This window comes from Numida meleagris, chromosome 1 (genome assembly GCF_002078875.1).
Source record: "Numida meleagris isolate 19003 breed g44 Domestic line chromosome 1, NumMel1.0, whole genome shotgun sequence".
Lineage (NCBI taxonomy): Eukaryota > Metazoa > Chordata > Aves > Galliformes > Numididae > Numida > Numida meleagris.
The window spans coordinates 27,702,982-27,724,681 of NC_034409.1; the positions used below are offsets into that span (position 1 = coordinate 27,702,982).

Here is a 21,700-nt window from a genome sequence, read left to right on the forward strand (position 1 = left end):
TTCACAGAATGGGTACTTAATTTGTGGAACAGAGAGCATTGCTATGCTGAGGAGAATTACTCAGATATACAATGATGTCTCTTTGCTTCTTCCTTTTTTTCCAGAACAGTAGAACTTAAAGGTCTTTTCCAACCATAGTGAATCTCTGATTCTTTGAAATCATTTTAAGTGCAGATATCCTGGCAACACAAAGCAAGGGGCCATTAGCAGAGGCATCTGTGCAGTTCCCGGGTCAAACTGAAGCTGCAAGCTGATGGGACTAGAGGGAATGGCCTCAAGTTGCACTAGGGGAGGTTCAGGTTGGATTTTAGGAAAAATTTCTTCTCCAAAAGAGTGGTCAGGTGCTGGAACGAGCCGCCCAGGGAGGTGGTGGTTGAGTCACTGTCCCTGGAGGTATTCAAGAAACATTTAGATGTTGTACTGAGGGACATGGATTAGTGGGGAAATACTGGTGGTAGGTGGACGGTTAGACTGTATGATCTTGGAGGTCTTTTGCAACCTTGGTGATTCTGTGATCTGACTCCATAAGTGCTTCATATGCATAGAGAGAAGTACTAAGAATATATTTGATATGGCATGAATGCCAGTCATCAGAAACAAGAATAAACTCAGTGTATATTAGTTGGTAAATAGGGGAGTATTTCATCAGTACTTCTGCTGTGTAATGCATGCACTACGCAGTGGTATAAAATCTTTAGAAAATGTTTGAATGATTTTCTTTAACAGAGTGATTTAAAATAAAAGGTAGTCTCTTTTATCAGGAAATCTATATGCGTTAATTTTCCTTGTTATTCAAAAGATAGTACTGATTTTGTAATAAGAATAGGGTCTGTATAGTGTTTCAGTGATAAAGGATTCATTTTCTGAGTATAAATAAAACTCATGTTAAATACGCATAGTGATGATTAAGACCATTCATAGAAACAAACAAATATTCTCATTTTTCAGTTGCATCTTGGTAATAATAGATTCTATCCTTTTTTGCAGTACTGTTCTCCTAAACCTCTGTTGAGTTATGCTGCAATTACTAGTCACTAGATCAGAACAGCAAAGACGATTTAGAATTTAGGGAGATTCATGAAATTCTGCTGGACTTGAACCTTCCTCTCTCCAGGATAAGATCCCCCTCTAGTTTAAGTTTATTTTGATTCCAAGTCTGAAACAGTTTCATGAAATTTCTTCTTTTGTGGATTTCATTTTTTAATGTGACTGTTGTTTTAATTTGCCTGTGTTGTTTAGCTTTCATATTAGTAGCTAAACTCTGTTCATATCTTTTTGTAGTTACTTTTTACTGAAATAATTTCCAAAAGCTAATTAAATTTCTGTAGCATTCTTTTCAGTGCTATTGAAGGTAAGACCTGTGTGGAACATTCCATTTTAGATTAGTAATTAAAGCAGTTAATTTTACAATTATTGTTGTTAGCCGTGTTACTAACCTTTTTAAACTCTCTAGTGTGGAAAAAAAATCTCCATCCGCTAGTGTAATTACAGTTTATTAATTTCTAATACTGATTTTTTTTCCTTGCTTTTTGTCCTTTGCTTATACAAAATATTTTTGTCATGGTATGATACTGGCTTCATGGCAGCTCAACTGACTGTAAATGTAAGAATCACTTATGATTCAATGTTAATATTGAATCTAGCATTATATGTGAAATAAGTAATTGCATATTACCCAGAATGTTTTTCCAAGTTGCATATAGTTCATAAGAAGCTTTTATCTAAATTAAATCTTTTTTTAGGGGGAGGGACGTGTGGAATGCAGTATTTCCTAACTTTGAGGAGTCAGAAAGTTGTTCAGTAGGGTTTTCCCTTGGTGTAGATGTATGTTCGTGCATTTGCGTGTAACTTCATGGTTTTAAAGGTTGTGTATGCTCTCATTAAAGTTCTGTTCTCCAAATTTCCTATCAAAAGCAGAATTGCAATATTAAATTGTACTTCCACATTGTGGTGTTGTAAAATGTACTTGTTTACACAGTAAAACAGTGCAATACCGTAAGATATTAAATTATTTGTGAGGTTTTGAGACTACTGCTGGAAAAACAGTTTTAGAATCTTTTGAACACTGAATATTGTGGTCGTTGATTCCTGCTCTGAAGGTGATGGGATAAATGTTCCAAAACCACTGCACTGTGGAACTGAGTTTATAGGCACTTACATTCTTAAGTATGTGCTACATTTTATGCTTGAATCTACTCACAAAGTCAATCATTGCAAGACTAGAAAATTATGAACATGAATTAACAATGTAATGATAACGTAAATACTGATTTTTGTTGATTTTGTTGCTTTTAAGGTGAGAATTAACCTTACAATTTCTGCCATTTGTAATACTTGCTGGTTAGTGTGAGTAATAACAATATATGCTAGGGGACATATGCATTTATAATTTTTTACATGTAGTGTGTAGTCTAGAGATTATGAATGACTCATTGTGCTTTGAAATTCATGGAAACTTTCTTTTAAAATAAAAGCAGAAAGCAAAGGTATATAAGCTAATCAGTGGCTCATAGAAACTTTGGGAGAATTGTTCACAAACATCTTGAGACAATTAGAAAATGAGGTTTCTAGTACACAGAATTTGAATGAGCAGTAGAAAATATGAATCATTTTCTCCTTTAAACTCTATAGCATAGGTTGTGTTGTGCACAAGGGAAAAATATCCATGTAGTCTACAGGGCAGTCATTCAGAGCACAATTGATTTTGCAGTATCCTAGGCTGGGTCGGAGACTTGTGAATTCATTGCACTATATGCTATTAAAATTTATACTTCACAATAAAGTGGCTGTTTTAGTAGGAAAATATTTTAAAAGTGAAGCTTGATTATCTTAACTGCAGAAGAGGATGTTTTACCAGTATTTACAAATCAATTGAAGTCTGAAATCTTAATAAAGGTGAAATAAGTTGAAAAAATATTGGAAATAAATAAATATTTTGCTGTACCATGTTTAAACAAATTGTTAGGAAGTATGAAAAGCCTTTAAGAACTTTGATATTTCCTGCACATCTTTTTTATAGGTAATGTTTTGGAGATAATAACAGTTTCAAACTTTCAGAATATTACAAGTATATAAATAAATAAATAAGGAGCTGCGATGGCTTGTTTGCAATTGAAGTGAATGTGAAAATTGAAACAGGAAAAGGTTTTAAGATAATGATACAGTTAAATGTATGATTAGTATCTAGTTACATTAAGTAAAGTGCTTTTGCTGGTCTGACTAGCACGTATCAGGAAGAAGCTGAAGCTCCAAAGGGAGTGCAGATTTCCCTTTCACTTATACATGTGATACTTTAGTATGGAATTCCAGCTGGATTCTAGGCAGCTTACTAAGGAGGTAGAGAATGTTGAACAAACATGAACTTTAAAGTTCTTCCACTGTTATCATCAGCATGACAAAAGAAAGGAATCGCTACTTCTGCAGCATGATTGACTTGTTGATGGAAAGACAAGGTTTAGTGCAGAGCTGTATGACTGAAGACTGTAACAGATATTTTAAATACAGCTTGAGTCCTTGCATCTAGTGTTTTTCATTGATTGGGAGTTCGTGAGGGAAGCTAATAGAAAATATTGGGGACAGAGAGAGTAGACTTCCCCAAACTGTGTTAAAGTTTGGCAGGTGGTTGGGTAAGAATGCTAAGATGGCAAGTGTCAGTCACAGCACTGAAGAACTAGACAACAGACTATCACTAAATCAGCTTTTTGTGCAATAAGGATACCAGACTCAAACTGATGTAATTAATTATTGTTTGGAAAGAAATAGCACAATAATATCAGAAGGTAAAATGAAAGCAGTTACTGTTTACTGAATGTTCTCTCGCCAGAGGCAGTATGACTAATAAAGGTGTAGCTCTCATAATGTGTTCCTGAGAACACAAGAAGATTTTGACCCTGGTTGGTGCTGTCAGTTTGAACGATTAGCTGTAAGGATCTCAAAGGTAGAAACAAAGGTTGTTGTCTTTAGTAGCAAGCAGTTCTTTTGCCTGTGGACAAAAAGCAAATGGTTTCAATGGCATAGCATGTTTGAAGTTTGGGAGAAAACTAGGTAAAGTTTGTCAGCATACATCAGAACCAGTAATCCTACCCCTGATCAATTCCTATACCCTGTGGTGATGATGTTGCAGTGAAAGGTGGTCTTGTATTGTAAAGGGGAAAGCAAATGTGGAAATAGCACAGAAATGTTTGTAATGAAATATTTTGAAATCAGATGCATTTTTTTAAAGCTATGTAGAAAGGCACATTTTTTATATATGTATATATAGTTATTGTTTTGGGTTTAATTAATCAGGTCAATCCTCTGATTTTGTTTACAATAAATATTCCAAGTTTCAGCTTGTGGAGAGGCTGAACACACATTTCCTATGGCCAGATGCCCACATAGTGCAGTATACACCTGTGGCCAGCCAACCGACCAGCACAGACAGAAAGTGTCTTTACCAGCGGCAGTGGAAACATACTGAACATGAACAGAATGAATAGTCTGATCCTGTTCCCCCTTGTCCAGTTGATAAGAGGTTTGCTAGTGCTCACATCTAAAGCCACACACAACACATCATGGTTCTTGAATGGCTAGTTTCAGATGTTCATTTAGTTTGCCTTGGAGCTGTGCCATAGGCCCCAGTATCTTACATTTACTGGCACCCAGCCCTGTGAGTCCCCCAGCCCTGCAGTCCCTCTTGAGCAATTGGCACTGACATCTCTTGTCCCACAGGGGTTTCAGTTCAGCTTGATATTCTCTAGCAAATTGTGCACGCATGCACACAGACTGGAAGGCTTACTTACACAGGGAATAGTTAGGACTAAAGTTTAATGAGACAGGACAGACTGGAGTGATCAGGTAGAACACTTGGCCAGACAAGCATCCTGACCAGCAACAGACTTACAAGTGAGTGGACTCTTCCCTTTTATGCTTTTTCCCCCTTTGTTTTCCTTAGTAATTTCTACCAAATCCACCTGGATTCTTTCCTCCTGTTTTTCCTGTTACTACTTAAAACTTGCCATACAATTACACAATCCCCAAATTCTTTTCCCTCTATCTCCCACATTTTTACTTCGGGCAGTGAAGTTAAGTTCGCCAAGTGTTTGGGGAAAGTTTCTTTCCCTGGGTCTCTGTGGCGGGTTTCATACCAGGGACAGCCATTTAGTCATTCTTTAATGGTGTCAGGTGCTCATTTACCATGCTCTGTTTTCACAGGTTAGTTTATTAGGGTTCTTCCACCAATCACTATTCTTCTGATCCCGAGCAAAGCAGGTCTTTGTGTTTGGTTTGCTTAGACTGACTAAATCTGGAAATCTAACAGAACATAGCACCTATTTTAGGATATTGGAAACATTAGAATTCTGATATAAAATTCACCAAAATTTTGAGAAAGTTGACTCTTCTGTTTAAAAAGAAAAATGTTTGTGAATCCTCTGTATATATGAAAAAATAAAGGCTCTATAATTGCATATGACTAAAAATTCGCACATCTCTTTAGCATGTTGTTAAACGCTGTTAGAACTCAATGGCACATCATGAGGATGTTTTGAATGCTAAATACTTCCATAAGTTCAAAAACTGATCAGATGAATTAATTAGGGAAGAGTGCATGGAAAGCTGTTAAACATGAAGATGCTTGAAGGTCCCCCCTGGGTGAGGAAGTTCCTGAGGTCCAGGAATGCAAATAGGGTCTGGTGCGCAGCAGTATTCCCCTGATCCTTTGCTCTGTGTTAGGCATCCTCTTTTGAACCTTGTCAAAGACACAATATCAAGCTAAGCAAACTTGTGATTTAAAAACATCTTTCATTGTACTCCTGTGTTTATACCTGAATGCTAATTGATTGCATTGTAATCAGAATTTAACAGGTATGTAGCTTAGATTACCAGAAAAATAGTATTTTCTCAAGTGTTCCTTGTTCCCACTAGCCAGTGATATTTCACCATTTTTAAACTCTGCTTATTATCAGTTTTCTGCTTTGTGACTGAATGTTTTGATTTCTGTGGCATTTTCCATGCATATTTCCAGTAATTTTCTTCCTAGGATAGGTAGATTCTCTTTCTATTTTTTTTTTCATTTTTTCTTATTTCTTTTTGTATTACTTTTTTAGCCTTGCTAATTTTGCTAAACAAAATGCTAATATGGAAGGTACAGAGTAAAACCATTCCCCAACTAAGTGAAACTTTGAAATACTTAGGAGTACAAAAGGAAAGATTTCCAGATCATTAAAGTTTCATATTTTTTTAGAAGGAAGAAGGTAATTTGAATCTTTTTTTCATGTTGATGGATTTATTTTAAATTTTTTATACTCCATAAAAAAGGATGCTAGTTATAGCTAGTTACTTGCATCTGGGTTGGAATTAAAAAAAAAAAAAAGCAGGAAACATTCATATGTTTAATTTGAGTCTGTTGCTTCACATTTATGTAAAATTGTGCCGTTTGGACATTTGAAAGGAACATCATAGTAAAAATGGTAGACATATGTATGTAAGAAATTTCTAAGAACTTTGAAAAAAGTAGACTAAGCGTTTTTAAAATAATGTAAGATCACATATTGAAACAAGATAAATATTTTACTGCATTATGAACACAGTTTTAAAATTTAGGGATTTGAAAGGCCTAACAACATACCCAAGCTAGAGCTCCTCTGCAAGACTGCAGTTATTCTGGAGCCTTTTGTATCATTTAAAAAGGAATAAGAGGATATTCCTGATCAAAACTTTGGAGTCATTTCAGCTAAAATATTTCTGCTTCTCTGAGCAGTTTGCGTCTCATATACTCTTTTTTGGGAATATAGTTCCTTGGCAGAATTATTCAGGTTGGGTGAAAGGTCATCTAGTTCAACCTCCTGCTCAGAACAGGGTCAACCATGAACCAGATCACATTGCTTATTGCTTTTCCCAGTTGGGTGCTGAAAAATCTTCAAAACCAGAAATTTCTTAACATCTCTAGGCAACTTATTCCCAAGATTATTTTCCTTTTAATTAATTACTTTTTCTGTATCTAGTTGAGACTTCCCTCTCCTCCTTCTTTCAGTTCATGATTGTTGTTGCTCATTCTCCTGCTTTGCACCTCAGTAATATGCCTGACTCTGTCTTCTTCGATACAGGAAAGATGGTATACTACCAGGGATGTTTAGCCAACTGTCATTAGGACCCTCAGGTCTTTTTCAGCCTCTGTGGACAGTGAGCCATTCTCAGCCTTTTACTTATTTGGGGGGTAGTCCATCCTAGGTGAGAACTATGCCTATCTCCCTGCTTTCATGAGATCTTGTTGGCCTAGTTCTCCAGCCTTTCTAGTTCCCTCTAAATGGCAGCTCTGTCTGCAGACATACTGACTGCGTCCTCCACTTTAGCGCTTGTCACACTTCATAATGATTTTGCCTCCTCCTCCAAGTCACTGATAAAGATGCCAAGCAGGATAAATCCCAGAACAGAGCCCTTAGGAACACTGCTTGTATCTGTTCTCTACAGATCATTAACCACTACCCTTTGAGTGCTGTATATTATTGCTCAAGCTACCATGGATAGTACGGGGTATTTTAGCACCTTTCTGTATGAATGTAGGATCCTTCCAAACTAATCAGGAGTGGAGGAAGTGAAACTAAGCTAATGTTCCTTTCTGTCGGACTGATTATGGTCAAGTTCACTTGGACCCAAGGTAGTGAAAGCCTTGAAGTTCTGCATTACGCTTTATGGAATTACCATTCAGACCTCTCCAAAGAGCATCTGTGGGGCATCTTTAAGTGTTCTGGTTTTACACACTGACATCCTGGTTAGATTATTCAGTCTGCCTCATTTTCAAGTTTTTACTTATTTTTCAGTTAGTGATAACTTCCATTCTTGAAGGGAAATAATTTCTTCTTCGTTGATGTTTCTTGTACTGTATTCTGTCTGCCTCTTTCTTCAGTGAGTATTTTCATGTATAACTTAAATATATTAGTGTAACTTATATAATATTAAATCATTGCCTTCCATCTTTTCTTAATTTTAGGGGTTTTGTTTTCTGTGTTCTGTCCTCTATCCTCCTCTTACCATTTCTTTTTCTTTAAGCTTTTAGTCTGTTTGACAATAATTGGCTTTTTTTTTTTTTAGTGGAGTACATTTTCTTTGGGTATAACTTAGAACAAACTTGAATACATTCCAGTATCTTTTGTTATTGCCTTTAAAAGGATTTTTGAGTTAATCCTTTAGAATTAATTATTTTTAAGGTTTTTTGAGGCTTTGTAAAAGTGACAGTAAGAATTGCTGTGGCTGTGGTAATGTTTAGGAAATCACAAACCTTAATTAGTTATTAGTGGCATTATAACTGATACTGTTAAGCAGTTCCTGGACTTTGAGCTCTGTCCTTAATTAGAGGCAGTAATGTCTCCTTCCCACTGAGATTTCTTATTTTGCCTAATAACACAGGATTATCAGCTTTCAATTGTCTCTTGGATGAAACCTCCCAAATGACCATACCTGTTACAGCTGCCTTCCTCACTTTAGCCAGACTTTCCAAACACGATTTTCTTCATTGTTTAAGCCTTTATTTCTCTTTACTTGCTAATAAATAGTTCTGTATTACTTGTTTTTCAATTAGTTCTGTAACTTTTTTCTTGACACTTGGTTTATAATTGCTTATAAGATATGGAAATTATATCTCCTAAACATGATTGTCTCCTACAGGTTTCAGAAGCTTCTTGCAGCTTTTTTTTACTAAATATTTTGACCAAATCAAATCATATATTCCTGTTGTCTTGTCCATCTTTCCCATTCTTGTTAATTCTTGTCTTACTTCATTCCAGATGTTTGGATATGTATATTTCATGGTGTCTTCAAGGTCACTTGTTTTCTTTAGCTGTTCCTTTGTCTCTTTATCATTAGTCTTTCTCCTGCTTTGTTAGTACTATCACTTCCAAAATTTGTCCAAAATTTGCTTTCAGCTACTGATTCATCTCTTGCTACCATTAATTCCTGTGATACCAGGATGGGCTGTTAGACCTCTGTCTTAACTCCTTTTCAACAGTCTTTCCTGGACCTTTCCTCTGCCCTACTTTTCTCCATCATCATTAAAACTACATGTAGAAGCTCCTCCATTCATTCATTGTTCTCATATTTATTTATTTGTTGCTGGTGCCAACTTGATGCTTTAGCAGTTTCATTTTTTTTGGCCTCACTCTTCCATCTTCTTTCTGATTTGTTTTAAAATAATTCTATCTTCCTCTGCTACCATGTTTTTTTTTTTTTACCACTGACTTGCCTATCATTGAGTATCTATGACTTCTGATTTTTCATCACCTCTGTGGTGATGGTTCCTGCTTGATTTGTTAGCAATGTATGATGGGGTTTGTAGTCTACATTTATTTGTTTTAAACTTTTTTTTTTCTTCCTTAGACTTTCTCTCATTGTCTGAATATTTATGAGGTAGTTTCCACACTTTTAATAATTAAAAAATGACAGGAAAGTCATTTCATTATATATGGCATATTTTAAAGGAAGGGTTTTATCAAGGAGAATTTATATTCTTATATACATCCAGTGCAGTGGAATATTAGTTTTGGAAAGGGAATAATAGAGTTTAGTGCCAGAATGTTAAACAAAAGAGGAGATAGTGATAGTGGGAGAATGATGTTGCGTGACATACAAAGACAGGGATCTTTCACATTTAAGATAATTGAAGCAAAAATACATTTACAGATGAATGAGAGAAAAGGAGGAGGAAGACAAGCTAAAGCCTAAGAAATCTTGTAGGAAGATAATTGATTGTTAGAGATGAATAGCAGAAGCAGGCTCTTGCAAACTTGTAAGTGAGGAGGAATTTGAATCTGAGGGAATCCTGAATTTTTGGTGATATCTTGCAATAAATTCATTATAGTTTAGAATATATTGTACAGTGTATGAATTTTGTTTGTATCTGAATGTAAAGAATATTCCTTTGCTGCTACATACAATTCTAGACTACCCAATATTTCTTTAGTGGATTCTTAATTATTTAATTCTGAAACAGATGTCCTCCATAAAGTTTTTTATTTAAAGTATTTTAAATAAATAATGTCCTTCTTTTCCCATTTTGTTGTAATTAAAAATCTATGTAATGTTTCAATTAAATAAATGATGCACATTGCTTTTATACTGTCTTCAGTAGAGCTTTGCTTTAGCGTAACATGTTTATTTGTATATGCTCAGAAACTGTTATATGTTATCAAAAGCCTGGATTAATAATGAGATTATTTTCTCTCTGATTTATCTTTCTAATAAAGCAGACAGCATACAAGCTAGAAATAACTTAAAATTATTCTGGCATGAGTGGACATCCTACATTTTAATCAGCCTTTTGAAGACCAAGGGAGAGATTGAGCTTTAGTTAGCATAATGATGAAGAACAGTTAACTGTTGAAGAAGGCTGGGGGAACAGCGCTGCAAAGATGTCAGCATTGCTCGAGACATGTTAAAATTTGACCAGACTCTCCACTGTTCTTTGTCAGGCTCTGAATGGTGTTCGTCGTATGGATTATAAGTCATATATCTAGTTTTTTGAAAGAAGCAATTTTCCTCGAGCTACACTTGAAATTTGCACTCAAATCCTCAGAAGAATTAAGCTTTAGTATTTTCTTTTTTTCATGTAATTGTGCAAGAATCATAACAAATAACATAAGGAAAGATACATTTTGTAGAAGAGTGGGAAAAATATGAAGCATTAATGAAATTATAATTAAAAAGGAAGACTGCATGACCTAATTAAAAAGGAAGACTGCATGACCAGGCTAATGTGGTTTTTTATAGGAGCGAACAGTAAGTTAATGCTAAATGAATGGAAAAAATGTGAAAGGTGTGAGAGATTGAAGTTCCTGGAAGGACTGAAAAGAAAGTAATTTTGAATTGGATCTCTAATGTAGCGATTTGGACATGATAATGTGAATATGCATGTGTTGGTGGAGAGTGCTATTTTGAAGTTCAAAGTAGGAGTTTGGAAGTAATGGAGACATGTTTTATCCTACCTTGAGAATTGAAATCCTCTTAGAATCATAGAATATCCCAAGTTGGAAGTGACCCATAAAATCATCTTATATGGCTTTAGAAGAAATGGAATTGCAATGGCGGTCTGCATGCATTATATTACTTCAGGTAAACTTGTACAATCTTGTATGTTTTTAAGTTTAGCTGAAATTCATGGTTGAGACACAAACAGATCATCATCATTGTTAAGAGCAAGAATACAATTATGTATATATTAAAAAAAAATCTGACAAGATTCTGCCATCAAATTTTATGCCCAACAGCCATCTCAGAGAATCTGAGTGTGTTTATATACTGAAATACAAATAGTTTGGTTAGCTTGAAAAGCAGCATTCATTTTCTCACTCTGTTTTGTGTTTTTCATACTGTTGCATACCTCAGTTTGGGCATGCCTCACTTTTTTTCTTAATTACAGAGATAATCTTATGTATCCTTCAAGGTATACTGAAGTTGCTAGCATTAAAAAGATGAATAAGGTCATTTCTGCACTGTTGTGATGTCACTGGAAACCACATTTACTGAGTGTAGATTCATTTTTGTGTCTTGATTGCTTCCTTGGTTTTGCCTTCTGTTTGTAGAAGAAACTATTACTTACTGCCTTACAGGCCCTTCTCTCAGGTCATCTTAGGTGATGGAGAGTGAAATAAGTATGTTTCTGTAGGAATCTTCAGCACAAGTTAGGACTGAAGAGATCGACTCTGAATACCTTGTAATGAACATGAATCTGTTCAGATTTGTTTTCCTTCTCTGCGTGAACCTGAGGGCTGTCTCTCCGACAACGAACAGTTTTGTCTAATCAAATCCAGTCTCAAGTAGATATGTTAAGCCAAATATTATGGAGTATCATTGTTGCATTGGTTGTGGGAAATCTGACTCTAAATCTGCATGGCATATAGAGATAAAATTTGGATTGAACTGTTAAAAAGGAATCAACCAGTATAGTTGATAATAATAATTTAGAAATTAGTGTTGTGTCACGTGCGGACATTTTGAAGCAGTAAGTACTATCTAGGGCAGGAGCTATAGCCTTCCCTCACCCTTAATTTAGCACTGAGCTATGGAAATCTTATCTCTTGTATGTATAGCTGCCCTCTGCATTTCTGTTTTATCTTGAGCTCTAGTGGGGAAACACAATTTGACCTGTATCAGAGTAGTGCATGGAACCCAATAATCTGTATATCTGTATATCTTGGTATCTTTAATGGGTAATTCTTGGAAGGAAAAATAGGACTCTTCACTGTGGCTCTAAGAAGCTATTTCAGTATAGATGTATTTTTCCATATGCTTTCATTCATTTCTGTTTCAGGGGAGAATTCCTGCTTCGGGAAATAGTGTTAGATGATCATGGTGTTACAGGACTGTATACTTTGAGTGGGTGGGAGAGAATTAGTGAATTCAACCTGTGGGGTGAAATTCCATGCTTCCAAATTCCCATATACCATGAGATGGTATATTTTATAGAAATATGAATATAAATGATCTTGGATAAAGCAACTACAATTATTATAATAAATACTTTGTTCTTTTGTCCATTTATTCTAAATTTCTTTTCACACCTGAATACATACAGCATGTAGCTTTGTGATTCCCAAAAGCATTATGGCTGTTTGGAGCACAGCATGAAATTGCAATCAACACGAATGAGGAACAATAGCTACATAAGGGTAAGGCAGATGGAGTAGTTTTCCACTCTTCTAAACTGTAATGTTGAAAAGAACATCCACTATTTTAGGATCAGGAATAGGCCATCTGCCCAAATTGCCTACCCTTTCAGCTTTACCTTACTCCCATTATTTTCATTTGACTGTCATTACATTTTTATGCTTTATGCAAGATACTTCATGTCATTAGCTGATTTGTTGTACACCAGGTTTTTCTTTAAGAATTCCAGGTCTTTCTTTAATATTTATGTTTCAGTATTCAAATACTTTGCTCCCAAATATGATGTTTGCTTGATAATTTCTTTATTAAGTCAGACAACATCTGCCCTTACTTGGAGTGCTGGAAACTAAAACAATAGTAGCAGGAAATAAGCATAGGACTAACAGAGAGCTTGGAACGTACAGGAGACAGCAAAGCAAATAAAAGGATTTTGGGCAAAAAGAGTGTAAAAACAATTGAAGCTGAGGAAAAAAAAACAACAAAAAAAACCCCAACAAAACAAAACAAACCTGAGCAAGTGAAATGTAAACAGCATATTTTTTTTCAAGCAGCAAAAGGATTTTTAGTTGTAGCTTTCATCTTCCTCTGAAAGGAAGAATGACTTAGCAAAAGATTCAGTTGCTTTGAAGGCTGTTGGTTTACAGAGTATTACTTCAATGTCTTTGTGGGTTGAGAATTAGAAAGAAATAAACACTTTTTTTTTTGAAAGGAACTTTTTAAAACCTGAGATCGTTGGTTCAGTGAATATCAAATGTTCTACAAGAATGTCAACATTTCATATCTGCATTTCATTTAATGATTTGTTATTAATTCATGTTATGTAAATACCTGCACAGTCAGTCATTTGGCAAATGAAAACGGAAGGTTTTCTTCCTTAATGCTTAAAGAAATCATAGAAAACATTTTTAATGTTTGAAGAACACCAGTTTTTTGTTTTGTTTTGTTTTGCTTTTTTTCCAAGAGGATTCACCTCCTTCAGAATTTTTATTGAATGGATCAGTTCTGAGTTTCAAAGGACAGATCTCACAAGATATGAAGTGGCCATGTACTTTAGTACCAGTCATTCATATCTCACCATGTTTTAGTAGTAACTGAAGTTGAATTATCTATGTAAATGAGTAATTGCAATTATTTTGTCTAAAACCCGACTTCTAGAACTGTTAAATCAATAATTTAGGTGTTTTTTTCTTTTCATTCTCACAACCTATGACATGTTGTTTGGATTTTGATCTCAGTGTCTTCATTTTGTGTTCACAGAATATTTCTCCTGTTCTCATAATCCTTCTTGTTCTGTGGTTATTGTTGTAGTACCGTATTCTCACCAGTATCTCTTTAGTCTTTTCCCTAGGAGACTGATTCAGGCTGTTTTGCAGTGGTATTAAATCAGAAGGTATTCAAGTTACACATTTTGTAGGTCAACCAACTAATCTACGAAACCAATTAGTTGGTAAGGTCAGCCCATATTCCACAAAAAATGAGTATTTTTCCTACTTAGCAGTTTATTTCATCATCTTTGCACTGTTGATCATAGAACCCCAAAGTGTTCTAAAAAATCACTTGTTTAACTTTTTCTGTCATTCCCTCTTCAGTTTTATCCAAGATATTTTTTGGTAAGTTGTGTTATGATGAAGTAACATGATCTTCTGTAGACCAGTACTTTTCAACTCAATATATGTTTCTAGTTATCTAGTTTATAACATCTACAAAAACAGAATATGGTAGCTGATTTTTTCCAAGCAAGTTTTCTCATATTTAGCATGTGGTGAATTGTTAATCTTGGTTTGTCTTTAGTGGTTTATGCTCAAAGGCTGTTCTATTTGTTTTGTTTAACTGTATCCTTAAAAATGTCTCCTGTGGTTTTCATACTGATTGCGCATTTTCTGCTATGTTTCTTGTCAAGAATCTGATTTTACTCTATTGAGTGCATTCTTTTTCTCCTCTGTTCTTCTGGAATCGCTTAGTAAATGTGAACTTTTTTTCTACATAATAGAGGCACTTTTTCTGAAACATCTCCTCTGGCTTCAGATAACAAATACTACTAAAGAATTGTTGATCCTCGTGTCTTTTCTATGACTAACCAGCACAAGATCGAGGAAAGAATCTCCTTTTATTCTTTAAGTTATCTTGAGGTCAGTGGTTAAGGTTACACAAACAGAATGCATTTTATTAGTGAATTTTGGAAATTGATTTTTTTATTAAGAGGGAAATTGGCATCTTTTATCTATTTTTTAGCTACTATTTGAAGTTACAGTTTCACATCATTGTAGCTAGAACAGAAACTTAAATGTACATATGTATTTATCATCTTGTCTGTGTTAACTGATGGAATATTGGAATTTATATTTGTAAATGTTTTACCAAGAAGTAAATGCTTAATCTTTCCATGAATAGAGCATTGCTATTTTCAGTCTAGTAACTGACAGAAAGAGGTAAGGCAACTGAATCCAAACACTGAATTAATGTCTTATGCTTTGCCAGACTTTTCAAACACTGATCTTGCCTTCTCCTTTCTTTTGTTTCAGAGAGAGTTTTGCTGTCAAATGCCAGAATAAAATTAATTCGTTTCTTTCCCGCTGTTTTATGGTGTAAAAATTCTCAAATTATATGAGCTACTGAAAATTCTGTGATCTTGTAACCTATTGTAGAGACGCTTTTGACGCTGTTCTTTTGGATGTTTTCCCAGTATTTCTTAAAGTAGCACTCTTAAGTGATAGCTGTGAGGACGCGCAAATAAAGAATATTACTCAATTCAGTAGTGATTACTGGAAATGTGTCTTTTCGTTACCAAAGTGTTTTTTTTTCCCTATTAAAAACAAAAGCTCAGGTTAGTCTTTCAGAGATGGAGAAAGGAAGGTGTTAAATTATAAAATGGCTATCTCAAAGTCATGTCAGAAGAGGATTGCAAAGTTATTTATCGAAATGCAAGTGTATTTTTCTTTTTGAGAGATAAATTAAATGATTTGCATCTGAGCAATGAGCAATAGAATCGTCAATTTCTTCTTAAAATGTAAGGTATATTTTCATTTGATATCAAGATAAATTACAGAGTGATTCAAATACTTGTGAGATATACTTAGTTACTCAGCAGTTTAGTACGAAAATTCTATATGCTAATGCATTTTATCTAGAAACAAAAACTTTTAATGAGATGCTTAAATAAAGTAGATATAATCAGAGCTCACTTGGGGGATGGAGGTGGGGGGAAGAATTTTCATGCTTGTGTTCGTTGTTTATAAAACTGAGTGGAGCTGTTTTTGCCTGAAAGAGATTCTTGTTTCTAAGCTGTATTAATTGTAAGTTCAACATGCAGCTTGATTCAAAAGGAAGGAATTCAAGATATGCCCACATGTTCTTGTTAACATGTACAGTATCTGCACAGTGGTGGCTGCAGTGATGGGTACCTTCTTTTGATAAATTGCAGCACTCCATAAGCTCTGTCTATGGTGCTGAAATCATATATGCACTTTCAGTGTCTTTATCTGATACATTTCAATGTTCCTCTGTGTATGACATTGATTCATCATGTTGTTGGTTTTCTTTTTTTTCATTGAAGCATATAAAACCTATTAATATCCTATTGTTGGTAGTTTAGAATTAGCACCAGGTTGTTTCTGCCTTTAAAAATTTTGAAAATAACCTTTGCATAATTTTATTATCCTCAACCTTAATTTGAAAAAATGACATCTGTGAAACCAATGCATGTTATTAAATAGCAGTAGGGCAAATGAAATGATTTTTCCATGTTATGAATGCTTACATGCCAATAATATTTTTAAAGTATGTAAAAAACTATAAATATGCGGAAAAAGAGAATTTCTATGTACAAAAGGTAGTTCTTCTGCTTCTGTCTACAAAAATGCTGTCAGTGATTCCACAGAAATTTTTACTTCAGTCAAGTCTAAAAAAATAAAATGTATGTTATTGTAGAGTTTTAAATATGTAAAACCTGTGAATTACTTAAAAGTATGTTTGCCACTCCTATTTTTTACTTTTTAATACAAGCTACCTTTGCATTCAGTTAATACTTAATTCCCTAGTTACAGTATTCAGTGATAACTTTTTTCTTCATTCTTCCTGTTTGTGTTCATAACCATCAAATGAAATAACATAAAGTTTAGTTATCAGTTTCTTTATCTGGAGTCACCATATCTTCTTAGCGGTCAGATGTCTTTTCTCTAATGGACCTGGTAGTAGTCATCCTGCAAGAGTCGTTGTTGGCTTGTAATCAAAATTCTGATCAACAGGATTTTGAGCACATTCACTGCTCATGAGCCTAGTCCTACTCTCATGAGAATTTTAACTTTGATATGAGTCAGGTATTCATTGTTCTCATTTCATTTCATTTATTTCATTTCTACTAATAATGTTTCTGTCAGTCATTTATTGCTTGTTAGTTTGTGAAAGCTGGGGAGGTTTATAAACTAGTCAGTTGTTGTTATTGCTGAAGAGAAGTGTGCGGGTCTACAAAGAAATCCTTAATATCATCTAAGCTGTTCAAACTAGATGAGTTCAGTGTATCACAGCCTTAAGTTTAGACATTACTAATAACTGAATTTCCCTTTTGATTGAAGACAAAATATTGGATTTATATTTTCTGAGTCTAAAAAATGCATTTATTTCTCAGTCTTCTGGGAAAATACCAAAGTAGCTCAGAACTTGCTTTTATCAGTAGCTAATAATCTATTTCCATGTCAGTCTTATGTCTCCTTTCTGCCCTTCTCTCTTCCTCCTCCCACATTAAGCAATATGTAAAATACAGTTATTATTACTAACCAGTATGGGTAAGTACTTTGTGAAAGTGTTTTATTATGCGAGTCATTGCACTTGTACAGCCTAAAAGCAGCAAAAATGACCTATGTGATCCAACTGGCATTTCAACAGGAGAATATGTAAGGAAATATTTTATCAGATATTATAATGAATTTGTTTATTGTCAGACAAGAGCACCCAGAATACTTCTCTAGAAACAAACAAGCCAAAAACAGTTTTGATTTTAATCAAAAATGTATTTTCCTCATAAAAAAATTTCACATACTCACTGTGTCTACTCTACAGAATTTGTCCATTTCATTATACCATGTGTCAATCCTAGTATATCTTTTCACTGCAAAACTCGTGGCTATTGTATGTGATACAGCACAGGAGGAGGTATTGCTCAGTTCCACTACTTTTAAGTAATAGTAAAAAAAAATAAAATAAAATACAGAAAATGTTCTTGGCTACTTGCACTGTATTCCAGACTTAAAAGTCCCATGAAAGTTCTAGAAAACAAAGTTAATTGTATTTGGTTGGTAGAATACCCTTAGAAGCCTTAGTTAAAATTCTTCTCTTATGCTGAGGCAGTATATATTCCTATTTGTCAGCAGCAAAGTCCAGGCATCTAATTTCTAAAAGATACACTTTTTCTTGTTTCTTTTTTATTTAGCACAAATACAGTCCTGTGCTTTTTATTTCAGAAATTGATATTTATGACATGTTGGTTGGTACGCCTATTAGAGTTGATTTCACTTCCATTGCTGTGCTTTTTTCTTTGCCCATGTCCCAAAGACTGATTAGAGGAGGATAAAGCTCATTGAGTGAAAAGGATTGTTTCTTCAGGTAATTCTTTAGATAGCTGTGTTGGACATCATGGTTCATGTCTCGTGAGATGCAGCTGTAGAGATATACCACAGAGATGATTCCCAGAAGAGCACCAAGGCAGGCAAGAAATCCTATTATGCTGTTCTTTTCATAGCCTTTCACTGACATATCTAGTCCTTTAGTGGTTACGTTGATACATTGTTTCTTATTCTGGGGGTAAATAGTGGGAATATCTATACAAATTTTGTATTCAGTTGACGGATTTAGATGTGTAAGGTTATATACCTTTATATCAGATGGTACTCGAGCACTCTGTGCAGCCTGAGAGTTTTCTGCGTTCAGAAAAGCAGTCCATCTAACACTGGACTTCAGAATTTTAGAACTTGCTTTCCATGAAACCAAAACAGAATTAGATCTTATATCTTTTATTTTAATATTTAAAGGTCCATTGCTGTCCTGAGGAAGAGAGCCATCCACTTTAATCATGACCGACTTTAGATCTGCCCCAACTAAATTCGTTGCTATGCATGTGTATAAGCCACTTTCTTTCTGTGTTACATCACTTATTTCTAATGTTCCTTCAGAATGAATGTAGTATTTATTAGAAATAGTATTAGGCAAAAGTTTATGTCCTGATGGTGTTATCCAGTAGATTTCAGGTTCTGGTTCTGCTGTTGCTCTGCAGTGTAAGGAAATATGGCTGCCAGTTTTTAAATCCAAAGTAGATGGAAAACTTTCAGGAGCTATCAGAGGGAGACAGATTTCCATCATTTCCCGGAAGTGTATCTGTCTCACATTCTGGCCTTGGAATTCAGGAGGGTCTACGCAAAACAGAGACTCTGGCTCCATGAAGCGAATATTTGTTTTATTCATGTTAATCCAGCGGATGACACAATCACATCTAATGGGATTGCTGTGTATACTAACTTCCTTCAGGTTAGGCAGTGATTCTATTGTACTGCGGTACAGGGCGCTCAGTGCATTGCTGTTGAGCATGAGTGATTCCAGCTTGGGAAGTCTGTAGAAAGCATTTGGATGAATGTATGATAATCTTGGATTGTTGGTAGCTTCTATTTTTCTTAAATCTGGTAAATTATCAACAGCAAGACTATCTATGGAAATCAATTCAGGCATATTATTAATTCCTAACTCTTTCAGGTGCAGCATATTGCTAAAATCTCCCCTTCGTATTCTGTTAATGGGATTCTTATTTAGATCCAGAAATTTAAGATTTGTAACCTTTTGAAGAGCAATATGGGGCACTTTAACAAATCTATTGTCATAGAAGGAAATGCTTTCTAAATTTTCAAGGCCAGCCAAAGCATTATCTGGTATTTCAGTGAGATTTATGCTGGCTAAAACTAGGCTGCGCAGATTGATAAGAGGCTTAAAGTTCATATCTTCAATTCTGATTATTGGATTTTCTCCAATCATGAGAATCTCCAGATTAGGAATAGCTTCAAACCACTTACTGTTGATCATTTGCAGACCATTTGAATTGAGATGAAGTCTGAGAAGATTTTTGAGGCCTATGAAAGCTCCCGGTGCAATCATAGAAAGCATGTTATGATTAATGTAAAGCTCTTGTAAATTGTGGAGTCCAGAGAGACATTCTTCAGGGAGTTCAGTAAGTTTGTTTTCTTCAAGGTACACAGAAAGCAACTGCGGTATCTTTGTAAGATTAATACTGGCCACCGAGGATAAATTGTTCTGAGATAGGTCTAGACCAGTTAAATTCACTGGGAAGTCTACTGAGTGTTCAATTTTTCCAATATTGTTAGTCTGTAGAAGTAAAACCTGTGTGTCGGCAGGCAGCCTGGCTGGAAAATTAAAAAGGCCTAAGTCATTACAGTCCACTGTTGGAACCTCCATATACACAGACCGGGGAGTGAACCAGGGTCTGATCTCACATATACACAACTCTGGGCAGTCTGCTTTTTTTTCTACAGCCTGTACCACTGCAGTGATAACTAGGCCAAGTAGAAAATTAATTTTGAGTTGCATGTCCTTCATTTTAGCTGAAATGTTCAGAAAAGCAACAGACCCTTTAGTATTCCACGGTTATGGTTTTGGAATTCAGTATGACCTGGTCAATTGATAAAACATAGAGTTGCATTTGTCAAATGCAGATTTCGAAGGACTTTCTTCCTGAGGATAAGTGATAAATTTACAACCAACTTGTCCAGTAGCAAGAGACATTTTGTGGAAATGAAGGTCGCTCTGTCCTTGATGACATAAAATTGATAAGCTTTGTGAAGATGAAGCATGTATAGATGGTCATAGGAGATTAAGCAATTCATTTATTTAGTAGTATTAACTTCAAATCCCATGATTGATTAGTGTTTGCAGGAATGACAGGATGACCTAAAATATAAGAAGAGGAAATAATTAGTATAAGAAACTATAAAGTTATAAATTAATTTAGCTATCTCTTGTTCTCTAATGTTAATTATTGCAAGTAAGAAAAGAAAATGACTGTGGTGCCTAGAGTATTGTAGTGGTATCCGAACAGCATAAATGAAGTTAATATAGTAATATATCTTTAGACTTGTAGCTTGTCATATATCCAGTGGAGCATTGCTCTGAAGAAAGATGAAGATCCACAAAGTATAAAGCAAAATATATCAGTGAGATTTTTCTACATATTTTATGTTCCTTTAAAATAAGTTCTTTTTTCTTACAGTTATCACTAGAAGCAGGCTGAGTTCTGTTGGCTTTGAAAATGTAAACACTGAGCAAAATCCTACAAAGCATGAATATTTAACTTTTGAATGTGAAATTTAAAATATGAAGAACATAACTTATATGTAATCAAAGGAAAATGAAATGGTTGGATTAATATCCGTTCCTAGTGGTGACATACTTAGGCGAGCCTCTGTGATATTTAAACAGAAATATACAGCATTAATAATCCACTAGTTGTATTATTTTCTGATTCTTTTTGTAGCTGTTGTTTAGGAATAAAACTTCTCCTCCCCACCTCCTTCTTTAAAGTCATAACTAGAAAGAAGAATGTACCTCATAATAAACAGGTTGTCATCTTGACATACCTAGTCAGAATACTGCCTTGCATATTTTGGCTTCAATAATTTCAATTGCAAGGGATTAAAAAAAACATGAAAAGTGTCGTAAGAGAGGTAAGAAAAAATAGTCATCACTAGCAATTGCTTCTTCAATCCATAGCTCTGCAAGAATCTGAAATTTTCAGTGAAGTTGCAGATCTTCTTCATATCCCAAGTGATAATAAAGACAGGAGTCTTACTGTCCCAAAGTGTCAAATGTGTCTTTTCTTCAGATTTTTGTTATCTAATTATTTTTTTTTCCTGTGGAAAAATATCCTACGAGTGTACTTTTTATTCCAGGTGATATAATTAAAAAGCTTCCATGTTTTATATCTGAAGTAGTATTCATTAGCTGCTGCATTTACTTGACAAAATAGTCTATATGCTAACTTTAACCATACTTTATCTGGAAGACTACCATA

At 34.7% G+C, this 21,700-nt stretch overlaps 2 protein-coding genes across 8 annotated transcripts in view; one reads left to right on the forward strand and one right to left on the reverse strand.

Moving 5' to 3' along the window:
- Positions 1-21,700, forward strand: part of IMMP2L (inner mitochondrial membrane peptidase subunit 2) — a 459,355-nt gene that overhangs the window by 174,258 nt on the left and 263,397 nt on the right. The window lies entirely within an intron of this gene.
- On the reverse strand, positions 17,385-20,687 carry LRRN3 (leucine rich repeat neuronal 3). Its single transcript, XM_021384924.1, has one exon. It carries the CDS (start codon positions 20,227-20,229, stop codon positions 18,103-18,105), a length of 2,127 nt encoding a protein of 708 aa, XP_021240599.1. The 5' UTR covers positions 20,230-20,687; the 3' UTR covers positions 17,385-18,102.